Source organism: Rhinatrema bivittatum, chromosome 9 (genome assembly GCF_901001135.1).
Source record: "Rhinatrema bivittatum chromosome 9, aRhiBiv1.1, whole genome shotgun sequence".
Taxonomy (NCBI): Eukaryota; Metazoa; Chordata; class Amphibia; order Gymnophiona; family Rhinatrematidae; genus Rhinatrema; species Rhinatrema bivittatum.
Window position 1 is genome coordinate 190,363,705 of NC_042623.1, and position 19,433 is coordinate 190,383,137.

General features: G+C 48.3%; 1 protein-coding gene across 2 annotated transcripts; it reads right to left on the reverse strand.

Annotated features, from left to right (window-relative positions):
- Positions 1–220: 220 nt before the first annotated feature.
- TMEM207 (transmembrane protein 207) lies at positions 221–19,127 on the reverse strand. Of its 2 annotated transcripts, none has more exons than XM_029616797.1 (5): positions 18,945–19,127; positions 15,667–15,704; positions 15,543–15,578; positions 6,860–7,002; positions 221–828 (listed from the first exon to the last, which is right to left on the reverse strand). In XM_029616797.1, exons 1-5 carry the CDS (start codon positions 19,017–19,019, stop codon positions 677–679), a joined length of 444 nt encoding a protein of 147 aa, XP_029472657.1. In that variant the 5' UTR covers positions 19,020–19,127; the 3' UTR covers positions 221–676. The 2 variants fall into 2 exon arrangements, with proteins under 2 accessions (XP_029472657.1, XP_029472656.1); XM_029616796.1 differs by having other exon boundaries at positions 15,534–15,578.
- Between the last annotated feature and the right edge of the window lie 306 nt (positions 19,128–19,433).

Below are 19,433 nucleotides of genomic sequence, written 5' to 3' on the forward strand. Positions count from 1 at the left end.
GTCCATCAAGCCCAGTATCCTGTTTCCCAACAGTGGCCAATCCAAGTCACAAGTACTTGGCAAGTACCCAAGCATTAAATAAATTATTGTTAATTAATAACAGTTTATGGATTTTTCCTCTAGGAACTTATCCAAACCGTTTTTAAACCCAGTTACACTAACTGCTGTAACCGCATCTTCTGGCAATGAATTCCAGAGGTTAGCTATGTGCTGAGTGAAAAATAATTTTCTTCGATTTGTTTTAAATGAGCTACTTGCTATCTTCATGGAGTGCCCCCTGGTCCTTATCTGAGAGAGTAAATAAACGATTTACATTAACTTGTTCATGATTTTGTAGACTTATTGCCAGCAGATGCAATAAAACCATGCCAACTTGCTTATTCCTGTCTTGGTTTCCTTTCAGATTCCTCTGGGAGGCTTTTTTTGTACTGTTAATAGCTAAGCAATACTATTACAGCACCTGCATTCAAAGTAGGAGAAAGGTTAATAGAAAGCTCTGAGGATTCATGGTGAAGAATGCCAGTGGGTTAGAATGCATTTTATCTCGTTATAACTAGGTCTGAACTGGTATGGGTATGAATGACCAAAGAGACTGTCTTCTCAGTGTGTTGCCAGTTGCCACAAATTTTCGCATTAAGAATATTCAGTTCTCTTCTTCGGTGAGGGGAATATAAGATCAGAATTTGCTTATGTTGAAAATATCTTCATAAGATGGTGGGGCTGCAGCTCGCAGAGCACTGAGGCACATGGCAGGAGATGCGTAGGCAGGCTCCAGATTTTGAGGCTGAAGTTGGGTTCCAGAATAAGGACATTGAGAGGCTTCAGTCACTGAAAACAGAGAGAACAGACCCTAATGTCAGTACATTTACTTTGAGTAGAGAAAGAGATTTCACAAAGTATAGTAAGTGCATGGAACAGCCTCCCAAAGGCGCTGACGGCGGCAGAGAAGGACAAAAATGGTATCAGAATTCAAGAAAACCTGGGACAGGTGGTGTGAAAGGAATGATGAAGCCAGTGCTGTCCCATTGATGCCCAGAGAAAGAGGAAACCTGGGTATTGGGAACAATCCTGCAGTATTACATGTCCCAGGTTCTCTTTTGCTCAGGTATGGGGGGGGGGGGCGTGGAGGTAGGAGGTTACCTAGGTTACCTGGTTACCTAGGAACCCAAGCCTGAAGGTCTTGGGTTCCTAGGTAACCAGCAGGGAGGTGAACGTTTGACCTAGATTGGGAAGAAGCTGAATTGAGAGGGGGAGGGGTTGATTTCAGAGAGGAAACCGAGCCAGAGCCCATGGAATTACAAGAGGAGGAGGCTTCCGGGGTGAGTGGCAGAGAGGAGGAGATGACAAGAGATTTGCCTGGAGAAAATGAAGAACTGATGGATACGTCAGCATAAACTACAGGGAGGACAGGCATCCCAGAAGGAGAAGGAGAGAGAAAGAAAGAGAAGCCAAAATAGCAGATGGACTCTGTAAGAGGTGAAGCTGTTACAGTCTGGTGTAAGAAGTGGGATCGGCGGACCACACGGATTGGGGAAATCTCCAACATGATAAGGATCATTTCTATTGCCATGGGGCAGAGAGGGATGGCCAGAGGAACCATATACAAGCAAGAAGGTAAAGGTACCTGGTTGGGGCGAGGGGCGGGGTGCCTACCAGACAAGAAGAAAGGGGGTGCCTACCACCCAAGAAGAAAGGGGGAAAGACAGCACAACTAATAGCAGGTGAAGCGAATCAAGGAGGGTTATGTATAGGGCTGTGAGAGCATTTTAGCAGCTGATAAGCAGAGTTTAACACCCTGGCCACAGGAGCGACTGGGGATGGAGTTGTTGGTCCGCACTCGGGTATTTTCCTGTGTCTCCTGCAGGTACCATGATGGCTTCAGAAGAAATCCTGAAATGGACGACGGACCGGCTCCAGCAGCAACAGGAAGGTCTATAGCAGCTAGTCCAACATACAATCGCCCAAAAAACGCAACAGCAGCAGCCACTACTACACCTGCTGGAGGAACAAGCCAAGATGACTCACCAGATGCTGTCTCAGAGAGGGGAGCAAGAGAGAGGTATCGTATCCCTGTGGATTAAGAACTTTGTTGACACAGATCTAGCTCGATGTTTGATGTTGACCCAAATGGGGGAGGAGGATGACCCAGATGCATTTCTGACAATGTTTGAAAGGATAGCCACTACATCTTGGTGGCAAACTTCACCAGTAGGCCTATCGTCTAGCTCCCTGCCTTACCAGGGAAGCCCAAACGGCATTTAGAACCTTGAGCCCTGAACAGGCCACAGATTATGATGTGCTTAAGGCTGCTATTAAAGACTGATTGGGGCATATGAAGGAATCATACCAGCAGAAGGTTAGGGCAGTGAGTATGGGCTTAGGGGACAGGCCCTGAGCTTTGGTGCAGGGACTCAAAGATTTAGCCTGTCAGTGGATTGAGCCCGAGGGTAAGTCTGTCATGGAAGTAGAGTCCATAGTGATACTGGAACAATTTTTAAACATGGTCTCCCCAAAAAGTCAAAGAGTGGCTTGTGAGGCAGATGGTATCTAACTTGGGGAGGGCAGTCACTCTGGCTGAGCAGGATTTAGAGGCAGAAACCACACTCAAGGTAGATGAAGTTGGTCAGGGTCAGGGGTAGCACCTATAGGCAAGGAACTCAGGTACCAGACAAGGGGGAAAAAGGACCATTTAACCCGCAGGTGCCCCCATCGTGGTCCGAGGGATTTTCCCCACAAGGGGGAGGTAGGGATAGAGATCACACCCATCAGAAGGGAAAGCAGCCCGAATTTCTCACTAAGCTGTTATAATTGTGGGGAGGTGGGACATATACAACATACCTGCCTGAGAGTGAATTATACTGCAATGAGAGTTAGGCTGACTGGCGGAACGGGTTAACCAGAAGAGGGTAATCCTTATAAACAAGTGGTAAGGATTAACGGGAAGCCAGCCCAAGCCCTACTTAGATACAGGGGCCAACCAGTCTATAGTGTCCTTAGAATGGGCCAAGGGTGCAGGCAAGAGGAGAAAGCCTGACCATGACCCGGAAAAGGCGGCTGACCAGGTTCTACTGCGATGTGTGCATGGGCACATTGAGTTTTACTGAACAAAAGTGGTAGTAATAGGGCAGGAGATTAGCAGGAATGCCTTCCTATGGCAGTAGTGGACAGGATACCTTTTGTGGCTATATTGGGGCAAGATTGGCCTACTGTGACCCAAGTGGTACTAGGGGTTAAGAACCTCATCTCAATCCAGTCTCATCAGGACTAGGAATGGGCCAAAGTAGGATGTTTATTCTTTCCAAGATGATGAGTTGTACTCCAGGTCCGATAGGGGGAGAAAACCCAGGTCCAGAAATAGAGGTAAAACTAACTCACAGGGCTGTCCAGTCTCCGGGAAAGGGGAACCTTACAGGGGATGAATTTTCACAGGCTGAAATGGGGGCATGCCCAGTGTTCCAGGAGGAGCAGGAACAAGATGAACCCCTGTGGGTCTGTTGGAGGCATATCCGTGTAAGGGATGATGAGTGGTTCATCAGAGAGATTTTGATTGATAGGAGAACAAACATGTCCCAAGCATTGAATGGTCTATTGTATAGGGTCTATTGTATAGGGTGGAGGGGGACATGATGGGGGGGGCCCAATGATATGAGAGCTGATAATTCCCAGGTCATTTGGGGAAAAGGTGTTAGACCAAGCCCACAATCTCCCGGTAGTGGGACATCAGGGTGGATCAAGGCCCGATTTTATTAGCCAGGCCCATACCAAGATATATGGAGCTACTGTTTGGCTTGCCCACAATGCTAGCAGGTTCCCACAGGGTTGCCCCCATGGACCCCCCTGATACTCTTATCTGTAGTTGAGGACCCTCTCTGTTGTGTGGCCATAGACATTGTGTGCCCACTGGAGAAGAGTCACCAGGGGTATAAGTATCTGTTAGTAATGGTAGATTATGCTACTCGATACCACTTAGAAATGCAGGTGCTCTAAATATTGCTTGGAATTGTTGAAAATCTTCTGTACTGTGGGGTTCATCAGAGAGATTTTGATTGATAGGAGAACAAACATGTCCCAGGCACTGCGCTGAGAATGGGATACCTTTGGGATCCGCCACGTACGACAGAGGCGTATCATCCTCAGACCAATGGCCTGGTAGAGAAGTTCAATCGAACTCTAAAGGAGATGTTGAGATGATGTCTGGGAAAGGATCCAAGAGACTGGGACCAGCTCATTCCCTTCTTATGGTTTGCTACCCAGGAGAGCCCCCAGGCATCAATTAATGTTTGGCAGGCAACCCCATGGGCCACTAGATGTGGTATGAGCAGCTTGGGGAGGAGAATCCCCGGAGGGTGAGGGAGTATTATGTTATCTCCTAGGAGAAAATGGAATGGGCTAGAGCACTAGCGAGGGATAACCTAAGGAAGTTGCAAGAAAAACAGAGGCTATACTATGATAGATGGGCCCAGGAGAGGAAATTGCAGGTAGGGGTACTACTACCCTTGTTGCCCAATAAACTCCTGGTGAATGGAGAGGTCTAGGTCAGGTGGTATGCCACATAGGACCTGTAGATTATCAGGTGCGGCTGGGATGGGGATGCCTGCAAACTTATATGTAAACATGTTGAAGCCTTGGGTAACTCAAGAGGATTTACTCTCCACAAATGCCAGTGGTGAGGAAGGGGATCTAGGCCTCCAAATCTCAGAGATGAAAGAAGGGAAGAGATATCAATAGCTTTGGGTTTATCCCCAGGTCAATAGGCGCAGGTGGAGGCCTTGGTTGAGAGGAACCGTGATGTATTTTCCCCTTTTCCCAGGACCACAAAGGTAGTCACCAATAGCATCATTACTCCACCAGGAAAGGTGGTTAGGCAAAGACCCTACAGGCTACCCTATGCTAAGCAGGGGGAGGTAGACAAGCATGTTACAGCTCGAGGTCATAGAGTAGTCCTGCAGCCCGTGGATGAGTCCCATAATCTTAGTGTCCAAGTCAGATGGTACCCTGCATTTTTGTATCGATTTTAGACATGCCCCGGATAGATGAACTGGAGAAAAGGCTGGAAGCCTGATTCATCTCCACCTTAGATCTAACAAAGGGGTATTGTCAGATTCCAGTAAATCCCAGTTCTGGAGAAAATACAGCCTTTGCTATCCCAGGGCAATTGTACCCGTTTAAAAGGATGCCATTTGGCTTTCATGGCACCACTGCCAGTTTCTAAAGGATGATGAATATTGTGTTGAGACCCCATCAGTGGTACAAGGTAGCCTACATAGACGATGTCGTGATCCACACCGAAACCTGGGATGATCATTTGGCCTGTGTGAAGGCTGTATTAGGGTCATTGCGGGTGCCAGGTCTCATGGCTAACCCTAAGAAGTGCCATTTGGATGAAAAGGAGGTACAACATTTAGGATGTATGGTAGGCAGAGGAGTAGTAAGACCGATTGTAGATAAGGTGGCAACAGTCTGTCACTACCCAACCCAGAATAAGAAATAAGCCAGGGCATTGCTGGCTCTAATTGGATATTATCAGAGGTTTGTGTCACAGATCTCCTAAAAAAGGTTAGTCAGAGTCCCCTGCAGTGGGGTGCAGCACAGGAAAGGGCTTTTGCAGATTTGAAGGAAGCTTTATATATAGCTCCTGTTCTAAAGGGGGTGGACTTTGACAGCAAGTTCATACTCTAGACTAACAGTTCCAGGGTTGGGTTGGGTGCAATGCTGTCCCAGATATACCAAAGGGAAGAGCATCCTGTAATGTATCTGAGGCGGAAGCTATTAAGACATGAACAGAAGTACTCTACAATCAAAAAAGAGTGCTTAGCTATCTGATGGGTGGTGGAAACCCTTCACTATTACTTGGTGTAGCATAGGTTCCAGCTTGTAACCGACTATACCCCACTGCATTGGCTACAACAGATGCATAATTCCAGTAATAGATTAACCCAATGGTACCTGACATTGCAACCTTAACTACTCGGTAGTGCATCAGGCAGGAAAACATTACACCAATGCGGATGTGTTATCCCGACAAGGGGCAAGGGAGGTAAAGTCAAAAGGGGGAGAGCTATGTGGAGAATGCCCTGCTGTCCCAACTCAGCTATTGGGGCAAAGGCAGAGAGCTAGACAGACAGAAGAAACCTAGGTATCAAAAACAATCTTGCAGCACTACATGTCCTGGGTTCCCTTTTGCTGAGGCAGGGGGGCATGAAGGTTGGAGGGACCAAGCTTGAAGGTCTTGGGTTCCTAGGGAACCAGCAGGGAGGAGCGAGTTTGACATAGACTGGGAAGAAGATGAATTGAGAGGGGGAGGAGTTGATTACAGAGAGAAAACAGAACCAGAGCTGATGGAAGTACAAGAGGAAAAGGCTTCTGGGGTGAGTGGCAGAGAGGAGGAGGTGACAAGAGATTTGCCTGGTGAAAATGAAGAACTGATGGATGTGTCAGAGTAAGCTACAGGGAGGACGGGAATCCCAGAAGGAGAAGGAGAGAACGAGATAGCCAAAATAGCAGAAGGGCTCAGCTGCCAGCTTCCCCTGTAAGAGGCAAAGATGTTATACCATCTCATCATCACGGTAACATGCAGCGGCAGGAGGTCAGTCCCCGAGACCTTGATCGTTGCAACCTGTCACTCTCCTGAGGTCCCCTATCAACAACGCTCCTCGGCTGTCTGATGCTATTTTGTATAAAAGCTGTTAGCTCTGCATGGCTAACTCAATCGCAGTGGAAACAGCACTGCACAGGTGCCCCGACCTGGGTTTGCAGCTATGCAGGTGCTCGGCAGTACAGTCAGCTCACATACAACACATACCATGGGTGCTTGTACGGGCCGAAAGGTAACAGAAGAAGAATCCAAACCTGAACTAACCATAAACAGCATCCGAGTCATTGAGTGCCACCACGGTGAGAGTTCGTCTGGCCGAAAACGTTCTGCGTTTTTGGAGACACCACTGCAGGCACAAAAGGATCACACAGCAAAGAGCGATGGCCAGCAGGAGGAGCAGGCAGAACCTGGAAGAGAAGCAAAGGAAACTCTCAACGCCAGATGTCATGTTCTAGGCAGGTATGTATAGGTTATTTAGATGTAACAAGGCCCTTATCCCAGGCAGACGTGAGCACACAGCCTGCACAGGAACAGTCAACATATTTATTATTTTCCCAAGGCGCCTCCTCGTGCCTTTAACTGAACATTGCACTCTGCGTAACATTTTCCTCCCTTTCTAGCGTGCACATTTAGGAAACAAATAAGAAACTCCTGAACAATGAGTAGACTGTCATGTACCCCGCTGAATTGTACGGGATTATCCTGCTCCAGCCCTATAATGGGAGAAAGGAAGCAAGTTAAAAAAAAAAAGTTCCATGCTGGCAACCTGGCAGAAAAATCACCACCGATTCCACTATTAGTCTTCCATATCCTGGGCACAGACTGAAACTTTCTGGTCCAGTTGTCATGGGCCAGGATAACATATCTGCTCCTAGCAAATCCTTCCCAAGTATGTATTCTGCCACCTGTTTGAACTTCGTGAACTGAGTAATTTATTTACTTCCATGCCACTTGACAGGCACTTCAAAGTGAATTATATTCAGTGCTGTATGCATTTCCTTGTCCCAATGGGCTCACAATTTAAGTCTGTACCTGAAGCAGCAGAGGGTGAATTTGACTTGCCTGAGGTCTCAATCCAGGGGATTTGAAGTGAGGTTTCACTAACGCCTGGCCCGCTGCTTTAGCCACTAGGCTACTACAGTCCAATGGCAACTGGTTGCTGACATTATAAATGTGTCTTGCCTAGGCCTTTGCTCTTGCCGAGGCTTAATTAGTAGCTTGTGGTCAGCCACCGTTTTATAGGATTCCAAGCCACAAAGATGCTGAAAGAGTCCTTTCTGAAGCCCAAACACTCGGCGTGCATCCTTTCTTCTTTTTGGGCATATATCGCCCTTCTGCCTCTGTAACAGTGCAACGACAGGATGCTACTGGCTTAAAAATCGTCTTGTGTTTCTGTAGCACGGACCCCCTCCAGTGCCACAGCTGCTTGCATCAGCACTCACTGCCACTGGATGGGCGCTTCAGGTACCATCTTCTTCAGGATACCCTTTCGGGTCACTGTAGGTTGGGCCGCTATACCCTGAGAAGGATTTGGAGTTAGCTTGTCCCATCCGCCTTTGACAGAGATTAGCTTCTCGCTCTTTTGATTTTGGGGTGCTCCGCTATTTTGCCAGCTCTTAGTGAATGTTTTATTGTACCCTGCCTCGAACTTTGGAGGGGCGGGTAATAAATATCTTTAAACAAATAAAAAAAAAACCAAAAAACGTTTAAGCCCAGTTAGACTATAAATAGCATTGGAGCTGATATTCAGCCACTACGGGGGCTGCCAAAATTAGCGAGTTAAAAATTATTTATTTATTTATAACATTTATATTCCACCCACAGCAGGCAAAACTGTGCTAGGTATCTAGCTAAAGCGGCTGAGATATTCAGCAGTATAGCCACGCTTCTGAATACCCCAGTCCAATTAGTAAGATAAGTTTATCTGGCTAACTTTAGGTCAGTTGAACAGTAGTCCTAGAATTATCCAGCTAACTCAGCCACATAACGCTAAGGGGTAGATTTTCAAAGGGTTACTCGCATAGGTTACACGCGTAACCCCCCAAAAACCTACCCCAAACCCCCCCTGCGCACGCCGAGCCTATCTTGCATAGGCTGCCTGTGCGCGCAAAGCCCTGGGACGTGCGTAAGTCCCGGGGCTTTCCTGGGGGGGGGGCATGTCGGGGGTGTTTGGTGGCCGGCGCGTCATTGGGGGCGTTCCAGGGCGTGGCCACGGCCTCCGGACCAGCCCCTGGACCGGACCATGGCGCGCCGGCGGCTGGCCCGGCGTGCGCAAGTTACTCCTGCCTCGGGCAGGTGTAACTTGTGCAACAAAGGTAGGGGGGTTTAGATAGGGCCGGGGGGGGGGGGGGGGGTTAGGTAGGAGAAGGCAGGGGAAGGTGCGGGGGGGGGGGGGGTGGAAGGAAAGTTCCCTCTGAGGCCGCTCCGATGTCGGAGGGAACGGAGGCAGGCTGCGTGGCTCGGCGCATGCAGGCTGCCAATTTTGGGCAGCCTTTCATGCGCCGACCCCGGATTTTAACAGATACGCGTGGCTACGCGCGTATCTGTTGAAATCCAGCGTACTTTTGTTTGCGCCTGGTGCGCGAACAAAAGAACGCGCACTTTTAGTTTTATAAAATCTGCCCCTAAATGCCAGCATTTATCTTGCTAAGTTATCTCTGTCCTGGAACGCCCCGTCCCACCACTCAAGGGGGTCATTTACTAAGCGGATCGCACGTGATAAGGGACGTTTCGCACGCGAAAAGTCCCTTATAGCGTGCGATACCAAGATGGGGGTGTGGCGTCGGAGCGGCGTCAGCCCCGGAAGAGGAGGAGTCAGGGCGGCACCGGGGACTGAAGCCGCGAAGACTGCGCCAACGGTGAAAGGTAAGCACCTTTATCGCTGTCAGTTTCGCGTTGAATAACTACACCTTTTATGGTGTAGCTATTTGGCGCGACGTCTGCCGGCTATTGCAGGACCACCGCCCTCCGTTTCGCCCCCCCCCCCCTCCCCGTTACCGCGGGATTCAGGGAGCCCTGCGGTGTTGGTAAATCTAGGCCTTAGCCGGCTAACATTTTAGTCACATAAAAAGTCAGCTGATTAAGAGCTAGCTGCCCTAAGCCACTATTTTCTTTCAAGGGAGGGAGGTCACACTATCAAAGGGGGGGAGGGGTGGTTGCCGCGTAGGCCCCCCCTCCCTTTGGCTCTCCCCTCTATGATATAAAAACCTTGTTGGTGTATAGGGCCCCCAAAACCTCTCACCCCCCCCCCCCCCAATCCCCCTAGTCATAGAAGATGTCATTGGTTTCTAGTGGAAACCCAACTCCCACCCCTGTCCCGCGATCCCTAACCTCCAAATGCCATAAACAATCCAGCATTAGGGCCCGGGGTGCTCCCTAGTCCAGGGCCCTGTAAGCGCCATTTTTCACAACGGCACAAGGGCCCAAGGGATGGGTTTCTACTAGAAGTCAATTAGGTTTTCTAAGACTTGGGGGGCTGGGGGGTAGGGGAGAGATTTTGGGGGGCCCCTATACACTAGCAAGGTTTTTTGCACTGGGGGCTGAAGGAGGCCCCTGCCGTGACATTAATATTGCAAGAGGGTGAGGAGGGCTACGCTCTATTTAATGTTGTCAGGGTTGAGGGGTTAGGTGTAAGGGTTGCGCGAGGTCATCATTGTGAGAAGACCTGATTTTTATTTTTCAATGGGCATGTCAGGGCCGCCTCAAGGGGCAGCCCCCGCGGTGAGGACAGGGGTCACCTTTGACCCTCCCTCCCACTCACACCTTTTTTTTCTGATTTTGAATAGAGTGGGGGGTTTTTTTTTTTTGTTACATGGCCCTTTAAGGCCATGGCGCTCGCATGAGATTGGGGCCTCCATCGTACCTAAAGGGCCAGTGCCGCATTGTTTTGCCCCGAGACAACATGCGGTGATACAGCCACGATGTTTTATCGGGGGAGGGGCCCGGCGGAATAAAAGGCACGGTTTAGTGCATCCAGCTCTTAGGGGGTCATTTTTCGGACGCTTATCGCGTGCGATAAGCCGCTATCGCGCACGAAATGTCCATTTTCGCGTACGATAGCATGCCGGGGGCGGAGACGGGGCGGCGAGGGGAGGAGTCGGGGAGACGAGGAGGTGGACTCGGCGGTGTCTTCGCTGGCGGCGATAAGCAACGGTATCGTCGCCAGTAGAGCGCCCAATAGCACCACCTTACACGGCAGCGAAAACACCGCGGTGGTGTGAAGGCTGCCGGCTTTCGCAGGCCCGCCCCCCTGTTTTCGCTGGATTCACCATTTTGCGATAGAATGGTGAATCCAGACCTAAGTCAGCTAAGTGCAAACTTAACTAAGTGGTACTGAATATTGAGCCCATTGTCCCTAATCAGTTTACCGTCGATGGCGTTTTCACCCTTTGATGGTGCATTCTTTATTTATTTGTTTATTTTCTTTAGGGAACTAGTGGTAGTACCCCTGAGGGTAGCTCCACATCCACTTATTTTTTATTTATTATTATTTTGTTTTGTTTATATTCCACTTTTTGCACCTTTTTTTTCAGCGCTTCAAAGCGGATTATATTCAGGTACTGTAGGTATTTCCCTATCCCCAGAGGGCTCACAATCTATGTATGTACTTGTTTTTGAGGCTGGAAAAAGGGGGTGGAGGTTTGCATGTGCAGTTATTGTTTTTCGTTGTAGGTTTTATTGCAGAATTTTTGGGGAGTAGGGAAAACATAGATAGCCTCAGTAAGAGACATTTTATTTTTTGGAAGTCAAAATAACCAAGCTCCCTTGTGATGTAAAGCTGAGTCTCAATGGAAGATAGAGCTCAGTCTCTATCCCTCCCTTGGTTCCTGTCCCTATAAGTACTTCAGCTAGTCCATAGGAAATGGTGCTGTCCCATAGGTTCATTTTTCTCAGATAATGTCTATGAGGTAAATCTGTGCATTGGCAACGTTTGTGCCAGGTGATAGTGAAGCAGGCCCGTAAAAAAACAGGCATCCTGCCCCAGAGAAGTTATTGTATTATGTACAAATGCAACAAATGATTTTAAAAAAATGCAGACATAAAGCACAAAAATGCTGCTTATCTGATTGTGCCTTTTTTTTTTTTTTTTTTGCAAATCCAGAAATTCAGACGTTAGCACAGCAGATTAAAAAAAAAAAAAAAAAGAGAGTGGAGAGGCACGCAATCCTTTCTTAGGATTAAAAGAGTGGTTTTGTATTATTCACAGGCATCAACCTTCAGTAAATAATGAAATTCTGGGAGTCTTCATTCCTGCAGGAATTCATGTAATGGATCTATAGGCTCAGACTATCCTTCTTCCATAAGAAGTAGTGCAGTGCCTCAAAGTAATTAACCGAGTCTCCTCCAATAATTGCAACCATTTGTAAGAAAGAGCTCCAGGCAGATCATGGACGAGCACCCCCGGGGCGACCCGTTTCACTCGCTGTAAGCTGTGTTTGCGTGTTTTTTGTTTTTTTTTGCAAGGAGAAATACTGCCAGGAACCCAGTTTGTAGAGCTGCTTTTGAATTCTCTCTGCACGGTAGCAGGACCAGGATGCCTTCAGCTGGACAGCTTCCTGGCGTTCAGCTGTCTGTTGGCACTGGCCTGATGGAAGAAGCCAGTCACAAGGGTATAAGTTAAGGGGTAGATTTTCAGAGCCCTGCTCGCCTAAATCCGCCCAAAACCGGGCGGATTTACGCGAGCAGGGCCCTGCGCGCCGGGAAGCCTATTTTACATAGGCCTCCCGGTGCGCGCAGAGCCCCGGGACTCGCGTAAGTCCCGGGGTTCTCCGAGGGGGGCGTGTCGGGGGCGGGCCCGGTCGTCACGGCGTTTCGGGGGCGTGTCGGCAGCGTTTTGGGGGCGGGTACGGGGGCGTGGCTACGGCCCGGGGCGGTCCGGGGGCGTGGCCGCGCCCTCCGTACCCGCCCCCAGGTCGCGGCCCGGCGCGCAGGAGGCCCGCTCGCGCGCGGGGATTTACGCCTCCCTCCGGGAGGCGTAAATCCCCCGACAAAGGTAAGGGGGGGTTTTAGACAGGGCCGGGTGGGTGGGTTAGGTAGGGGAAGGGAGGGGAAGGTGAGGGGAGGGCAAAGGAAAGTTCCCTCCGAGGCCGCTCCGATTTCGGAGCGGCCTCGGAGGGAACTTTCCGGAGCGGCCTTGGAGGGAACGGGGGTAGGCTGCGCGGCTCGGCGCGCACCGGCTATACAAAATCCATAGCCTTGCGCTCGCCGATCCAGGTTTTTAGCAGATATGCGCGGCTCCGCGCGTATCTACTAAAATCCAGCGTACTTTTGTTTGCGCCTGGAGCGCAAACAAAAGTAGGCTATTCGCGCGCCTTTTAAAATCCGCCCCTAAGTAAGCATGAGATATAGGGGTAGATTTTACAAGAAGCGCGATCAGCCTACTTTTGCTTGCGCATCAGACTCAAGCAAAAGTACGCTGGATTTTAGTAGATACGCGCGGAGCCGCGCGTATCCACTAAAATCCTGGATCGGCGCGCGCAAGGCTATCGATTTTGTATAGCCTGCGCGCGCCGAGCCGCGCTGCCTCCCCCCGTTCCCTCCAAGGCCGTTCCGAAAGCGGAGCGGCCTCGGAGGGAACTTTCCTTTGCCCTCCCCTCACCTTACCCTCCCTTCCCCTACCTAACCCACCCACCCGGCCCTGTCTACACCCCCCCCTTACCTTTGTCGGGGGATTTACGCCTCCCGGAGGGAGACGTAAATCCCCGCGCGCCAGCGGGCCTGCTGCGCGCCGGGCCGCGACCTGGGGGCGGGTACGGAGGGCGCGGCCATGCCCCCGGGCCGTAGCCACGCCCCGTACCCGCCCCCAAAACGCGGCCGACACGCCCCCGAAACGCCGCGTCGACCGGGCCCGCCCCCCGACACGCCCCCGACACGCCCCCCTCCGAGAACCCCGGGACTTACGCGAGTCCCGGGGCTCTGCGCGCGCCGGGAGGCCTATGTAAAATAGGCTTCCCGGCGCGCAGGGCCCTGCTCGCCTAAATCCGCCCGGTTTTGGGCGGATTTAGGCGAGCAGGGCTCTGAAAATCTACCCCATAGTTGCCTACATTTGGTCTAAGCAGCAGGCTAATTTGGAAAAGTTAGTCCACAAGCAACGGAGATGGAAACCATAGACTTAACCTCTCTCACTTTTAAGATCTGGACCACATTCTCAAAAGAGTTTTTCAGTGGGAAAAAAAAAACCTGTTTGGGAATATACTCATTTTGTTAGGATAAATGTCTGTGCTAAAGCTTTAGAACACGTCGGCACTATGGTAATGTGGCTCTCGTATTATTCATAAATATAGGGAGGCACAAAAAGCTTAGATACCCTAAACCAAAGTGTTCTTAACTCGGTCCTTGGTAACAATCGAGCTGGCCTTCGTTTTGAATTCTCTATTATACTGTATTTTTGTATTATATTTTCAGCATTTATAAAGCTTCCACACATTACACACAGTTACTACAGATGTGAAGGCAAAATATGTTTGTTTCATTTCATTAATTTTTAACCCTTTTTTGGCCACATTTTTTTCAGGGGTATGGGAGATCACATTTTTTGTTTTGGCAAATAACACTCGCTATTTGCCAAAATTAAGAATTTGAAAATTTGAGGGATTTTGAAGGCATTTTCGATTCATTTTGGATTTAACGAAATGAAACAAAAATGGCCCCATTCGGTTCAGAATGTACATTTGTTTTAAGCAAATGTACATCCAGCTACAATGAGTCCCTGCCCTAAAGAACTTACAATCTAAGGGGTAGATTTTCAGACGAGCGCGAACAGCCTACTTTTGTTTGCGCTCCAGGCGCAAACAAAAGTACGCTGGATTTTAGTAGATACGCGCGGAGCCGCGCGTATCCACTAAAATCCTGGATCGGCGCGCGCAAGGCTATCGATTTTGTATAGCCTGCGCGCGCCGAGCCGCGCTGCCTCCCCCCGTTCCCTCCAAGGCCGCTCCGAAATCGGAGCGGCCTCGGAGGGAACTTTCCTTTGCCCTCCCCTCACCTTACCCTCCCTTCCCCTACCTAACCCACCCCCCCGGCCCTGTCTACACCCCCCCCTTACCTTTGTCGGGGGATTTACGCCTCCCGGAGGGAGACGTAAATCCCCGCGCGCCAGCGGGCCTGCTGCGCGCCGGGCCGCGACCTGGGGGCGGGTACGGAGGGCGCGGCCACGCCCCCGGGCCGTAGCCACGCCCCGTACCCGCCCCCAAAACGCTGCCGACACGCCCCCGCAACGCCGCGCGCTCCGGCCCCGCCCCCCGACACGCCCCCCTCCGAGAACCCCGGGACGTACGCGAGTCCCGGGGCTCTGCGCGCGCCGGGAGGCCTATGTAAAATAGGCTTCCCGGCGCGCAGGGCCCTGCTCGCCTAAATCCGCCCGGTTTTGGGCGGATTTACGCGAGCAGGGCTCTGAAAATCTACCCCTAAATGGATACTTGAGGCCATGGATGATAAAGTGACTTGCCCAAGGCCATAGTGAGGGTCAGCAGCAGAGGAAGAAGTCTATCCCAAATTTCCTAGTTCCCAGGTTATTATTTATGTAACCATTAAGTCATCTGCTGTCTCCTATGTAAAATGAATATACATGAATTATATTTGCATACTTGGAGACCCAATGTAAGCCAACTGGACAGTAGATCTCATTCATATCTATTGTAGATATCCTGAAAGCAAATGGACCTAGGTACATCTGAGGACTGGCTTAAGAACTGCTGATGTCTCTTACAATGCACCAGTGTCAATGGTTTGAATTGGCAATAGGATTTTATTAGTTACACTCGCTAATTCATATCTGACTTTCTGCTTAGCTTCATCACTGCATACATCATGTTATTGTAAATCATAAAACTGACAGTTCCTGAGAATTTCTTTTTTACTTTTGCATAAATGCAGAACAAAATTAATGTTGTGTCTTGGTAGAATAGAATTCAAGTTTGGCTGGGTGCTCTGTACTCACCACACATACCAGATGCTGAAGGGCTGCTCATTGTATGTCACACACCTGAAAATTAAGAGCAATGGCTTTACCAGTGCATGGAAGGAAACGTGCACATGAAAACATGAAAATGAAGGTGGATCCAGGTACTCACAGTTTGCTGTTGTCGCATTGCGAGTCTGAGTGGACCGCCTGCAAGACAGACACGATAAGAAAAATTTAAATGAAACCCAAGTCAGCAAATCTGCAGTAACACTGGGAAAGCTGGAGAGGTGAAGTGACAGGAAGAGTCCAGATGTAGCTCGCGGGGGGCCAGTTTGAACTCCCTGGGTTCCTGTCCTGGCTGACAGATGTCACTCCATTTCCTTCTACCTCAAATTGCCAACCTCATAGCTTAAAGGCTACCAGCTCTCTAGAGCAGAGGCTGCGCGAGTTGTGGTAATTTGGAGTTGACAGCAACACAATTCATGTGGATTAAGCGGTGAGTGAGCAGCGTCACATCTCCATCAATCGAGTTCTCATGGACATCTCCATCAATCGAGTTCTCATGGACATCTACAACGGGGCATCTCTCAGGACAGCTTGCAACAGTATTACCAGATCATCTTTCCAAAGCTGCCTAAAGTTCTTAAGGTTTTGTAAAATATCGAAACAAGAGAAAGTTTGAACCCTATAGACCGATTTAGCCTTTTCCGGGGAGCAGTGCGAGACAGCCTTTGTCGTGCAGTTATAAGCAACGAGGCAACCAGCAGTGAAGTGAACTTCCTGACTCTTCCTTCTATCTTCATTCAATGGAGCTAGCAATGTACCCGTCTAACTCAATCATGCCCGTGGATTAAAAGCAGTAGATTATGCTAATATTATAAACTAGGGAAGCGCTTTTGTTTTTAAAAGTCATGAAAACATCAACAATAGTTTTTACATCATTTTGCGTCATGTTCCCATCTGAAACAATGCAAAAAAACAACAACAAAAGAAATAGGATAGTTGAAATATATTAAACAATAACAATAATCATTGCGAATCATTTGGAAAAGTGAGTTCTTTACCACAGTGGTCCCCAACCCTGTCCTGGGGGCTCATGTGCAGGCCCTGCCTCCATAATGCAGATTTATGGGCCCCCAGGACAGGGTTGGGGACCACTGCTTTACCCTATGGGCCATACTTTGAGGTAGGGATTTTTTTTTTTTCTGGTAAATTAATGCAATGTAGTTTCATAACATTAAGACATATATTTTTTCCTTTCAATATTTTTGAAATAGTGGCTGTGGATCTAACAGTCAAGATGCTGGCAAAAATTTTCAGTAGCTTCTTGTTGGGGGTTGCTATTGGGATTATGGATCCTATGTTATATTTTGTTTGAACTGCTTGAAAACTTTTGTTTTCGCAGTATGTAATGACGGCACGAAGAGTTGTATTCAGTTTCACTAGTCAAAATCTTCTTGCGCTATAGCAGATTTCATGCCTGTACCATTTTGCACTCCCTTATAAGAATTTCTAAAATATTATTTTTTGAATTGTCTTCAGAAATGTTTTGTGCTATATACAGACGGAATATTTTTTGTTATTGTGATATGCAAAAATCTTTATATTGTTATTGTGTTTAATATTTTTCAACCACCCTATTTTTTTTAAATTGTGTGTTCACTGTGTTAGTGTTTTTTTTCTCTTCATATATTTTTCACCAAAAATAGCATATCGTTTCTGTAGTTTCTGTCATTTTAGCTTGTGCTATTTACAAAATTATGAGCCCCGTAAAAAAAATATCAGTGCAACTTGTAAACGAATATAGAGTGTACGCTAACGAAACAAATAAAGCAAATCAAATAGATGGGGGAAAAATGAAACGAAATAAATGTGACTGAATATGGACAGCAAAAGGAGCCAAGATTAAAAGCCAACGCAGCACAGTCTAATTGACAAACATTTCAGCAAACATTTAGTATTCTGCTGAACTCACGGAGGACGATTAGAGAATGATAATTATTATTATTTCATCATTCATTCTACAGATATTCTGTGTGGGGCTCGCATTCCAGTTTGCTTTTGCAAAAAAAAAAAAAAAAGTGACTTTTTAACAGGTGTACGTCAACTGTTTGCCTTCTTCAAAGCAAGAAACGGATTCATGCCATGATGTTTGTAATTACATTGTCATGTAAGAGCAGACTGTCTTCACCTGACAGTAAAATTGCAAACATCATGGCATGAAGACGTCTGAAATGAGAAAAAAATGGAAATCTCACATGGTGCATGGAATAAGGAGGGCACAGAATGAGATCTTAATTGATCATTGCTGTTATTCTTAACATTTTTGTGGCGTGCTAGGAAAGAAATTCTCTGTCAGGGTCGATGATCAGCCTGGGGGACAGATGAGGGATGCTGAAGAAAGCCACTTGCCCACCCACTGCAACAGGGAATTCAGTCACTGCAAGAAGGTTTTTAGCTTTTTCGAAACTCACTGGAAGGAACCACACCTCAGAATGAACATTTCATGGTAAAATCCGGGGGGAGCCCTCCTGCTGTGACCTGTTTGCTGCATAAGGATTTATGATATCAAGGAGGCAAGCTCTCCCCAAGTTTCCAGCTCAGCCACCAGAGTCTGGCCTGATCCTAGCTGCCGCGGAAGACGTGTCTGCAATGCACTTCATTTTTGCCGTCCCGTCGTGAATTAAATGGCGTGCCTTGGAAAATAAGGAGACCTAAAGCATGAAAACAAGAGCTCGCTGGGAGGCTTCCTGTTACAATATTCTCCCCTGTGCAAAAAGAGTCCACTCTCATGGGGATACGGTCCTTCATACCCGGGAATAGGTGATATCGGGTGGGGGGTGGGTATATTATCATCTGGCAATACGTATCCCCAAGGGTGGCTCCAAGCTGCCTTCAGCACCAACTCCCTTTGTCCGCCAGCAACTGCGGGCATGCCGCAGTCTCCGAGGAAGTTGGCACTGATGGCAGCCACGGGCCTGTCGCTGGGCACCAAAAGATTGCCAGATATCAGACGATAAGCCCTGAAAATTCTCAGTCTCTACTGCAACAGGGATTTGCTCCACTGGAAATACTTATTCTGTTAGGGAGCTCACTGCAGCAGATGAAACTGTAACGGTTTATCCACTGTATCAGAGCATTTCGCCATTGATTTATTACTCAGAATTACTCTGTATTTAAATGCAATAAAACAAACTGGAACTATATTAACCTGTAAGTCACATTTTATTCCTCTTACAAACTGAGAGATGGAAAGAATCTGCAATCTGAAAGGGATTCCTGCACATTAATTTCCCAAATCACAGTAAGCCTCAGTCAATAAATAATCCTCAAAGCCATGAAATAGAAGAAATTACGGTTTGACTGTGACCCCCCACCCGATATATACTGCAGAGACCAAGCGGAACAAAGCTGAGGAAGCAGCCCTGGAAAGACAATTCACGTTACCTGAAATAACGCAGAGCAGAACGCTCCAAGGTGAGAGGTCAGGAGAAGGAGACCTGAGCCAGCAGCTCCCCTCATTCTAAGCACAGAAAATGCTTTGCAGAAATTTGCTTACAGCTTGTAAAGACGAGGTATCCTGGCCTCCGGAATGGTTAACCTTCTCTGTAAACCATGCTCGAGCCAGGGAATTACATTAGTGACCCTTCTTTTATGACTGAGAAATTATGGACGGGAGTGAAACACTGGTTTACTAGCTGTTAGCACAGAAATGAACATTAGTTGTAAGGTCAACATGCAAATGTCCATCCTGCAGGAGCCCGGCATAATAATTTCCCCCCTTAACAAAGCATACCACAGCCACGGCACTGCCCTGCACGCAATGTTACAGATATTTATTTATTTAGACACTTCATATACCGTCGCTCCATGTATAGATCACAGCGGTTCACAAAGTGACATTCATAGTTATCACTCTACAAACAAACAATGATT

Coding starts and splice junctions, on each gene's coding strand:
- TMEM207 (XM_029616796.1), bottom strand. CDS start 19,019: ATGAGGGGAGCTGCTGGCTCAGGTCTCCTTCTCCTGACCTCTCACCTT. Junction 15,705..18,944: donor TCTGCTCTGCGTTATTTCAG/GTAACGTGAATT, acceptor TCTGTCTTGCAG/GCGGTCCACTCAGACTCGCA. Junction 15,579..15,666: donor CAATGCGACAACAGCAAACT/GTGAGTACCTGG, acceptor CTTAATTTTCAG/GTGTGTGACATACAATGAGC.